Below are 11,722 nucleotides of genomic sequence, written 5' to 3' on the forward strand. Positions count from 1 at the left end.
TAAAATGAGAAGTTTAATTGACAATATTATAGGCACATAAATTCTTTTGGATTTGTAGTAACAGTTAATGTAGGTTGGTTTTTGTACTCTCCCAGCCTATGCTTTCTGGTTCAGTCTTCAAATTCTCCTAACTGAAATTCCTGAAAGGCTTTAATATTTAATATTAATTTAAAAAATTAATGAGTTGTACAAATGCTTTTACTATTTGGCTGTGTGTTTAAGTAAAGGTATTTAGCTAAAACCATACTTTAAGTAGCTTGTGAATATGCGAGCTTTTATATTTAAATGTACCAATTTGAAAATGTAGCAAGTTCTGTGTACCACATTCAAAACTGTTGAAAAGATGCTAAATCAATTTTAATCAAAAGTAATTTTTTAATGTTTCCTGCTTCTGTCTTGCAGTTAGACAGTGAAAACATTGACACTTTGATGCAGAAATTAAGTGAAAATGAAACCCAAAATACTGTAAGTAAATTAAAATTTCTGTGTCTTTTTGTTCTATGCTGTACATCTGAAAACGGCTATGTCATTGTATCATACGATTTCAAGTGACAGTGGCAAGGTGGGAGTATTTGTGCTTTACTGTCACAAAATGGAATCTTAGTTTTACATTTGAAATGTTCATCAGTGTGCATTGCTGTTGCATTGTTGTGTACAGACATTAAAATAATTTCTTTGTTATTTTTTTTTTCCTTGAAGAATCTCAGGAGAAAAATACTTGAAAGGGAGAAACATGTTAAAGAACTTTCATCCAGGCTTCAGCTTGAAAAAGTGAGTTACCAGTTCTTTCGGAATGAATGTTTTCTCCCAATGTACTAGATTCTTATTTAGAAATTTTAGATTTTGAGAAAAGCAATTATTTCAAAGATCTATGAAAAAGGAAAATCCTGAAAGTTGTTTCCTGCAGAAATATCTTAAAACCATCTAGACTGTATCCAAACCTATTAAGGATCCTATTAAGGATACAGGTTATCCTTAACACTAATGTCCCATTGTTAGAGAGGGGCACACATCTAGACTAACAGCTTTTGGCTTCTAGTTTACAGATTTGCAATAGTTCTGGAAAAAAATGCTTAGAATGAAGTAATACTGAGTAAACTAAACAGATACTATTCACAGTTAGTTTCCATGGCTCTTCGAGCTCGATGAATAGAGAAACGTAGTACTGACAGCAGAGCTAATATCATCAAAGGCTGACAAGACCTCATTCATTCTCTGAATCAAAGGAAGGGACTCAGTGCAGAGACCAACATAGGAAAAGAAGAATTATCTGTTCTGTATAAGACAGTACTACAAAAGTTTCAAAATTATTTTACAGGTAGTTTAGCAATCTGTGTTACAGTACTTGTATACCAAAAGCGCACTTTATGTGTATGCAATGCAGTGTGGTTCAGTGTTAGTGAGGGGCAGAGCAGGCTCATCTTTAAGGGGACAAGGGTGTACTTCGATTTTTGTAACTCCTTGGGGTTTGTTGAGAGCTGTGGTCGTTCTTTAAGAATTTTTCTTTGCTTAACCAAGAGAACGTATCTCTTGGCTGCAGGATAAACTTAGCCAGCTAATTGTAACAGAGGAGCCTGTGGGGGTTCCCACTTTCACACCTGGCAATTGGCATGTCCTTGTCTTCATCTTGAAGTGAAACAGCATGTTTTCATAGAAACATCCTTTTGCTTGAGAATAGAAGTGCTGAACAGAAAAGCCTGTAAAGATTCTGAAAACCACAGTGCCAGGAAACCTCAGCATTGATGGGATCTGTGCAGCATGCCATACCCTGACTAGAGATCTATCTAATGCTGAACAACTTGGGGTACCCAGCATCTGAGGGGATAAATGATTATCTATGCTAGCTCCTTGTTTCTTCTTATTTCCTACTCCAATAAATGGCTTTTTTATTAATACCTGATGGAATCCGAGTCTGCCTTTCTTACTGATATCCATAATGAACACTTGCACTGGTGCATTACAGTGCTCTTCTACTCTATACTGATAATATGACTTCTTTCCACCTGTTTTCATTATTTCTTATTTAGAATGAGGCAAAGGAATTGAGTTGCAAGATATTTCATAGAATCATCTGACCTCAGTTCTGGTGACATAAGTTGTCTCTTCCTTATGCTTTCTGTATCCCTCCCCAAATTATAGTTTGAATTAAATGTATCAATATGGCTAACAGCAGGTGGTGGTCTTTGGTATTTAATGAAGATCAGTTCAGGTCTAATTAGGCAAGGCAGACCTGATCAGTGTGGCTTACTTTTGGTCAACCTGCTAGCTAGGTGCCTTTTCTCAGCCTAGATTCCTGAGTTCGTGCTTCCAGGCCTTGTTCATACTACTTAAAGAGTCACATTAAATATGAAGCATCAATTACACATACATTCTTTCAAGTTTGTGATTTTGTTTAACAATGTTATTCTCAAGCAGTAACTTGTTACTATATTTGTAGAGCATGTTTTGTCTTTTCCAGCTTTTGAGGACATGCAAATGTCAGTTAGAAACTGTAAGGCAAAATAGAAAGTATATAGATAGCATCATACAGCATATCTCCATAGACCAATAAATTCGTGTTTATTTCTCTTTATTAGGCCAAGGTACAGAAAGAAGACCATCTGTCAGGATCAGTAAAGGCAGTACAAGCTCACCTGCAATGTCAGATTCAAAGAAAAGAAGAGGAAAATAATGAATTAAAAGTGAAAATACAGGTCACCATATTTTCACTTCTGTTCCAGTTTATTTGAATAAATTAGAAAAGCCTTACTGTGGTCACAGTTTAACTCAGATCTGAGAGTTAAATCTTGAAGTATCACTTGAAATCAAACTCTTGGTAAAAGAAAAATCCCAAACAGTAAAAATCATTAGCATTTATATTTTGCACAGTCTGCCTGACCACACTATCTTAATTGCAAGTTTTGTTTTTTTTTCTTTTCTCAACTTCTGCATACTAGCTGTTCTGCTGAAGAGAACTTAAGCACACATAGAAGCATTTGCACTTACCTAACTGTGCTATCTAAAGCACAGATATCAATCCTGAGGCAGTCTCCATATAGTCAATAGAAGGAGATAGGCAAGTCCCCAGAATGAGTTTCTGTTGTAAAGTAAAGGTGATGGATCACCACCTGTTTCTTTTTATTGACTGTGAAGGAATCAATAAACCTCTTAATACTCACTGAAAGAGAAACACTTAAGACTAATGCCTGACCTCACTTTGTTTAAGGTAGGTGAAATGGTTTCTACTTTCTGCTCTAAAAAGCAAGAGGTAAATTTGGGAATTTGCAGCAGCTACTGGCTTTAGAACAAGACAAGGAAGAGGTCATGTGTCAGAGGCTGGAGCTGTATTTGGCCTCAGATTTTAGCATTTGAAACTTGTCAAGAGCATAGGCATGAATGAGAAAACACTGGCTGAAATATAGTGTATTTCTGATTTCCAAACTATTTTGGTAGCATACATCCCCTATGAATTGTATCATTTGAAGTTGTTAGGGAACCTTTAGCAACTCAATTTCAAAAAGAGTCATGTATGTCTACATCTGTATAAATACCTCATGTTTCCTTCTGAATAAAAATTGCTTTATTGTTCTACCTAGTGCAATTAGAATTCTCACAACATTGTCATTAAGTGATACATGATAAAGTAACTTGATACACAACTGTATTTTCATTCAATCTTTATTTTAAAGTTTTGTTTTCCCTTCAAAAAGTGCTGAAGTCAGTTGCTACCTTAAATCCTGGTGACGGCTTTGTTAACATCTGGACAAAAGCTTCAAACAACTTAGGATTACCCTTATGAAACTAATTCTCAATTTAAATTTATCTCAGTCACTGAATAATGCCCAAAGCTCTTATTCTTAGTGTAATTGTGACCTCCTGTGGTTGAAACAGGGGATAACAGTTGTTTACTTGATATCAACAGTTAAAGAAGTCCATACATAGACTCAGGTTTTCTATTTGCTCTATATATTGAAGACATTCTGCTGCCACCCCCCCAAGTCACATCTTTATTAAATGCCCTATAAGCATCTATATATAAAAATTGCTTCCTGCATATTTAGGGGATTTTATAATTTCATTTTTTGAAGTAGTATCCTTGTTGATCTGTCCCAGTACTTGAGACCATCTTTCATTTGCAAAACCACAATTTTGCATTGATTATGGATAAGTTTTGGGGCCATTAGCAGGACCTATACTGACAGATATCCTCTCATATGCATAATATGTGTATTTTTAGTAACTGGCAAATAGTATCTTGAACAAGGCTGGCACATTAATGTAGTCAGTAGGTAAATGGCATGTCATTCTCGTCTTTATTCATGCAGAATATAATGAAGTGTTGTGTCAGACCTAGACTTTAATGTGGGAAACAAATGCATTAATCATTCTTACAATTAGGATATTTATCAGTGACTTGAGACAAATTTATTTACACTGCTAGCCTACTTATATTGCTGTAGTTTGGCAAAAGAATAGTAAGTGATATGAATGGGACTTGCACTCGTTGTTATAGAAGTAGTTGTATACTGGTAGCTTGCTCATGTTTTTGATAAGCTGTAGCACCTTAAAAATTAACACATCTGAGATTCTTCTTGAAGCAGAGTCTGGTATTGCTTTTATTGTATGTTATCATGTAGTGTTTTAATGTCTGGTCTCTTTTTCCATTCATATTTAAATAACAAGTCATAGGTAGGTGAAAAATACAGAAGTCATGAAGATAGGTCAGCTTCCTGTGTTGGATGGGATCATTACACTGCCTTCATCAGTGACATAAAAATATAGTTAGAAATATTAACAGCAATAGAAAAGATAATATAATGATAGTTGTAGAACCCAGCTCATCTCAATTGCATTGTACACATTTGACAATACAATTAAATGCATTAAAATACATTTAATGTATTTTTACATGTCTTTAAATAAAAATGCATTTAATGCAAATGTATTTTATTTCTTGAGTGTGGCAAAATCAAGCACTCAGGAAATTATATTTATTTGTTGGCCTTACAATGTGTGATTTACCGCTGTGGTTTAAGCTTTATCATAGCCTGTTTTAATTACCTTTAAACAATTGTCTGCTGTGGGCAAGGCAGTGCTTAATCTTTTCCTTTTGCATTTTCTGCTTCACTATCCATTGAAGAGGAAATATAACTTGCCATAAAAAATAGTTTCTTCACTAAATGATTCTGTTTCATTAATAGACTAGGGCCATTATATGCATGGGAAAAAGTCAGAGATCTTGCAAGAAAATAGTATATGTCATCTAATCACAGAACATATCATAATACATACATTCAAGAAAAGACCCTGGCCTTTCCTAGATTCTTGACTTAAGATCATGGATTTTGTTTTTTTAACTTTCATATTCAAGTTTCATACACAGTTATACTGATCTCCAGCCCTAGTTATGTGTGTGCTCACTATAGATTCAGAGCACATACAACTCTTACATCAGTGAATATCACTAGTAGCATCATTAAGGTGATATTCTTTACAGAAATCAGTTAGTAGGGATGATGAAACGACTTTTATTTTCCTCCCCATAAACGCATTTAACTTCCATGCCATGCCTTCTACATTGAAGTTCTGCATCCATTTCCAAGAGCACACAGCAATGGTTAGATTGTTGTCTTTCCCCCTAAGCCTGCCTGCTTCTGCACCTCCTCAACCTCTTCTCTTGATTATGAGTTTGCCAACATGTATTTTCTTTTGCCTACTGCTGTACATACCTTGGCTAGCTCTTTGTATCAACCACAATATTTGAGATACAAAAATACTATGGAAACAGATTATAAATGTAGTTGCTATTCCTGATTATGTTATGTCACAAAATGGTCTGTAAGGTATAGAATTTTTTAAAAGTTGATATTTAATTATACTCCAGACTCTAGAAAAGAAAATAGCAGAGTGGAAACTTCAAGTTGGTGAATACAAGCACCAGATGTTAGCCTTAAGGGAAACAAGTGAGCAAAAGAAGACTGCTCTGAAAAAAGCAATCAGGTCCCAGAAACAGAGAGCTGAACACTTTGAAGCAGCTGTGGAAAATTTAACCTCCAGAATAAGAGAACGTGTGAGTGACTATGCTGGGAGCAGTGTTGTACTCTGTTGTTTTAAATTGAACAATTGGGAGACTTTCACCTGTGGAAAATAGGAAAAGTTGGTTGGTCATGCTGTGTTTGTATCTCTCTTATTTTTTTGCTCCTTGGTTAAGGAAACAGTTCCTATAAGTGACGTGCACACTGTTACTACATTCACTGCCTTTGTTTTGTTTTGTTAAAATTTAGTGAATGTCTTAATCCATGAGGTTGTACACTTCAAACTGTAGTAAGAGGAGTCTGATCAGCTTGCTGTTACACCTCTTCTGATCTTCCTGTTAGACTTTTATAGATATATACAGACTAATTTCAGCAGTACAGTATACTAACTGAGAACCCATGATTGCAGTTTGAAATCTTAGTTTTATTTATCAGTGTATGACATCTCATGTGGATACTTAGCTTTCCATTTCTAAACTGTGTACTCTGAACCTTTTCAAAATCCATGTGCAGAACTTCCTAAATCCAAATTGTTCCTTAGATTCTTGAGCCACATAACCCTACAGTATGTAACTGTTCAAAAAGGCCAGGTGGATCAGAACTGTGCCGGGATCTTTATTGCCTTATTTAGATTTCCTAATAAGAAATACTAGTTCTTAAAACTAATGTTTTCATACTCTTACATGTGTTGCCATCATTTTGGATATGTCTGTATTAAAGATACATTTTTCCAGTTAGTATACTAGATGGTTAATAGTATTTTTTTGTTTTCTTTGAGCTTTGTGAGAAGACAGTAGTGGATCTTTAAGCACACTTAGCAGTACAGAGGGATGGCAGCTAACTCCTGAACTTTTGAAGTTTTGTAGTCACACTGTTGTTTTCTTCCCCCATTGAAGAGCTGGTGTACTTTCAAGACAGCATGTGTTGGTTAATTATTCATAATTCTTTGAGGCACTTCACTAACTTACCTAGTTATTGGTTTTTATTCTTAAAATGTTTTGTCAATAATTTTGTTTCTTTATTAATTTATATAATGTATATGTATTAGAGACAAATATTTTTGTTGTAAGAAAATGTTAATCTTAAATTTTGAAATATTGTTGTATTCTACAGTTGATACACAGTGCCAGTGTTTAACTATGTCACTGCCTTGAATGTAAGCCTGTACTTAGACCTTAAGTTTTTACAATGTGTGTAGTTTTGTTTATTTTCTTTTGAGACAAAATTTACATTGCTTTGTACTTGGAAGTTCTAAGCCATCTCATAATATTAAATAAATTAATCTCATTAATATTAAATAAAGCTCATATGTTTAGAAAATTTTGTAGAACTAGATGGTGGTGTTCAGTGGCATTCTTTTGTTACATAATTTGTAAGTCCTGTATTCTTTAGGAAGTGAAACTGTCTGAGATACTGTCAGCTTCCGATGTCTGGAAAAAACAGCATGACAGAATGGTTGAAGGAAAGACAGCGCTGGAAATTCAAACAGAAGATCTTAAGAAGTAAGTTAAACTGTTGATCTATTTTTTTGTTTCTGTAGTCATGCAGTCTTGATATTTAGTAGTGTAGTACTCAGATTGACAATGTAAAAAAATAAGTATTTTAATTCTTTAAAATTCTGAGCAGAATTTAAAAGTTGGAAACTAGAAAAAATTTAACATTTGTAGCCTTCTCTCTGCTGCATTTCACAACTTTGAAAACTTCATTCCCCCATACAAGTAGGGAGCATGTTCTTTCCCCTGCATACTTCTGATTAGCCTGAACTTGCTAGTAGCTACTATGCTGCTTCCTCAGAAACATTTATTTAGTAACTGATGAAACAGCTTGAGTGTTAGCTCTTGTGTCTATTGCAGAAGTTTCTACTTTAGACTAATGACAGCAAAATTATCTCAGTTCTGCTAACGTCTCACCCCACTAGAGGATAGAGAAGAGTTCCTCTCAGACGTGTGTTTGAACAATTTATTCTTATAAGCAACGCAACACAAAATTGTCCAACCTTATTCAAACTATGCAGTCTTAATGTGTATGAAGGATATGCTGCTTTGTTTGGCAGAAAGTGACAAATACCCCTTTTCCTTTCCTGTTGGTAGAAATACAGACTATAATTCAAACAAGCAAAAGAAATTTGTAGGTACCTTTATGCTAGGCCTAGGACAGAATGTTTATTTTACAAAGAACTTGGTTCATGCTGAAGTACATAATAGCTCAAACTAAATTGGCTTGACTCTTTTGTTTTTGTGTCAGAAAGTCTGACATTTCTGAAAATATTTTCAGCATATTTTAAAATTTAACAGGAGTAGAGGTACACAGCATCAGCCCAGAAATGTGTCTAGCCCACTATTGGTCTTGTGTGTATGAGGAGACATCTGGGAAAGAATATGAAAAGGGAAACATCTTTGATACTTCCCTGAAGTATTCTTTCTGCTTCCAGCTGATTTTTGCTGGTTTTGTTTTACCTGAAAATGTAAGTCTTTGCTTGAAAGGTACCATTCTAACATGACTTGTTCTACTAGGCAGTGTATGACTAACTAAACAGCAAAATAAATTTTAACTTCATTAACATGAAAAGCAAATGGTGAGGCAATTTGTTAATTAAAATTAAAAGAAAAAAGCACATTTTGTTGCTTTTAATGCTGCGAAGTACCATTCCTAAACTAGCTATGGAATGTTCTTGGTAGGAGATTATCTGATACCTTATAAATCCAGGATCATTCCATTTTGTACATACGTGTATGCATAGTTGTCTTGGAAGTATGCTCGGGTGTTCTAGGCAATGATTTTATCTATAATTGAGCTAGGACCACTTCCTTCGTGGCCCATCTCTCTTTTGGAAAGTTTCTTATTTCAATAGATACTGCTTTCTTGGGGTGCTTAAGTGTATTCTCCCAATTTTTGGGTTGGTTTGTGTTTTCTTTTAATAAAGTAAGAACAATGAAGGAGTATGTATTAAGGTACAATTTAATTTGCACAGTGAGAATTTTGGAAGCGTTATATATGATATAGATGTTCTTGCCTATCTAACAAGGCAGATCACAAGCCTTTTGGAAGACCTGAAAAGAAAGGAGGAATGGAGAAGAAACTCAGATGAGGCAATTCTTGGAAAGCTAAATTCTGTTAACTCTGAAAATGAAAAGATTTACCTTGAAAATGAAAAATTAAAGGTGAGATTTTAAATCATTAATTGCTCTGCATTTCTGATACATAAATAAAATAACATTAATTGCCTTTTCGCCTTCTGTCTAGAGATCACAAACCTGTAGAATAAATTTTGCCATCCATTTTTTACAGTAAGTGAAAATGAGACCTTGAAAATTTATCAGTGGAAATCCATTTCAAATCAGGAACAAGATTGTCTAATTATCTTATCTGCTTAACCAGGATGCCATTTGTTTTACTGTCAGTAGCTACAAAATTGCTTAACTGGAAATTGCTATTTTATGTTTCTAAAATTTTCTTTCAAATTAAAGAACTGAATTTAGCTCAATTATTAATGTCAGTTTTTTGAAGTGTTTACAGGTTTTGTATTGTATTTATCCTCAAAAGTAAATATTCTGGTGAGCTGACGAATGAACTGTGGGCTATTTTTGTTTGACAGGATAAATAACTGTGTCACTCTTTTTAATGTCTGCAAGTCACTTGCTAGTAGTATCATATTGCAAATTGTGTTATTTTAATAACACTCTTACAATTTTGTATTTTCCATGTTTTAATCAAGGCTTCCCTTGCTATATTGGAAACCAGTACTGTTTCTGTAGAAAATGAATTGCTAAATCTGTATGAAAAGGCAAAGCTGCAGGACAACCTTGTTGAACAGTATAAAAATCAGGTGACTAGCATATTTGAAATGTGCAAGTATGGGTTTTAAATTTTTAAGTAGTTTTGAGGAAATTATAAAGGTTTTTTATAATAAAAGATTGTCACGTTGACTGTAATACTATCAAAACATTGAGGATGATAGAAGAGAGTGCCATTACAAACCATATCCAAAAATAGTCTCCACCCTATTACTAGTACCCATAATCTTTACTGAACTGTGTGAAGCCCAGTTGAAGCTCCCTGAAACCAACAGAGCTAATTACATACTTGCTTAGAAAAGATTTGCTTCCTAAAAAGAGCAAATTGGCAACCCAGTAAACTATATTTAAAAAGTAAAATTTGAGTCTGATGTCTTTAGTGGGTATATCCACTGGTATTTTACATCTCCTTGGTCATATCTTTTATTTCCGCATTCCTAAGAACAGTAAAAGAGCACTCAAGTACTGTTGTAAGAGTTATTTTATTTACAGTGGTAGCTCCACATTGAAAATACCCGCAAAACATAGAAATCAGACTTGAAATGGTCTTTTTATCTATGCCTTTTTTGTATTTGGCTTTACTCATGGAGAAGGAAATTTAGAACATTGGTTCAAAGTTGTATGTATTTCTGCTGTAGTATAAGTACCATTTGACTGACGGTCTTCACTTTTTGTTTTTTTTTTATTTAAATTGACAACAGGAAAGACTTGATACTAACTCAATAAGTATGTGATAAATGATTTGAGTCCCAAACAGGATTCCAATTTAAGTTTACAATTTATTAAGCAAATAGAGGCAAGCAAACAGTGCTGGGTGCACCGGGAGTCTCAGCTCCACCAAGACACACACCATACAGTTCCTGTTCTTGGTTTATATCCTGTCTGCCAATACATATTCATGAATAGGCGTGTCTTCTTCGGCGCATGCCCTCTTCTCCTTCTAGAGTCTTCTCGAATCTTCCTCAGCGTGCCCCTCAGGATGACCCCAAACTTTATGCATGCATTTTACAAGTTTCTCTTTACACAATACTATGCGGTCAGTGGTCAAACTGGTTTGAGCTGATATACCAGCAAAGTAGTTTTAAGTTTCTCCTGTAAAATAGAAGTTTTGGTGGGAAAGGCCGAATGGGTTACCCCTTTTTGTGGTGCAGGAGAAATCCATAAAAGTACAGAAGGATACACTTCATCACACAGATCAGATGAACATATTTCACAACCCCCCATCATCTTCTTTATAGTATTGATTAGTGTTTTCATTTCCAATCGAGTCAACACTTGCTGAATTGGTCATCTTTTGTTTTTATTATCATAAGGGAATGAGTTTTCTCTTTCGCTGGTTCAGGATCAATCGATACTGCAGATATCTGCATTCCTTGTATAACCGAGTGGATTAATCTAGTAACAATCCCCCACATATCCCCAATACAACTATCCCGATTTTAGTAAGCCAATCACCACCCATAAAACCTCCCCAAAATCCTCATAGATTGACTCCATTCCAAGTTTGAACTGGGACATATACAATTCATTTCTTTTACAAGCTCATTTACAGCATCAATTTCTAAACAACAGTTACTAAGATTAAATTTTCCACAGACTCCTTCTTGTGCTAGCAAATAATCCAAAGCTAAGCGATTTTGATATAAAGCAGTTCTCATCTTGGTATTTTATTTTGCAATTAATCAGAGTGCATATATATTGGGGTCCTGTAACCCCAGGATCCATCTTCTGCCCATGTAGCTGGATCATGATAGGCAATGATTCTCTCAGGAGGCCATTCGTTACACACCTGGACTCCTAGTCGCTCTCCCCGATTTATGGGTAACAGGAAAAAACTAGGTTTTATAGTTCCAATTCTTTGGCAAATATGCATATGCTAGCTTGCCACAAATCCAATAATGTCCTTCAGGAGTT

The 11,722-nt window shown here is 34.8% G+C and overlaps 1 protein-coding gene across 1 annotated transcript; it reads left to right on the forward strand.

The window, feature by feature from the left end:
- Window positions 1-402: 402 nt before the first annotated feature.
- Window positions 403-9,840, forward strand: LOC104620226 (outer dense fiber protein 2-like; the record flags this gene model as incomplete). Its single annotated transcript, XM_010286380.1, has 7 exons — window positions 403-465; window positions 700-771; window positions 2,577-2,693; window positions 5,864-6,049; window positions 7,407-7,516; window positions 9,040-9,175; window positions 9,730-9,840. Coding segments are annotated over 7 exons (795 nt in total), but the record flags the coding sequence as incomplete, so codon positions are not given.
- Window positions 9,841-11,722: the final 1,882 nt, after the last annotated feature.

The sequence above is a fragment of the Phaethon lepturus genome, unplaced genomic scaffold, assembly GCF_000687285.1.
Source record: "Phaethon lepturus isolate BGI_N335 unplaced genomic scaffold, ASM68728v1 scaffold14384, whole genome shotgun sequence".
In the NCBI taxonomy this organism is placed as follows: domain Eukaryota; kingdom Metazoa; phylum Chordata; class Aves; order Phaethontiformes; family Phaethontidae; genus Phaethon; species Phaethon lepturus.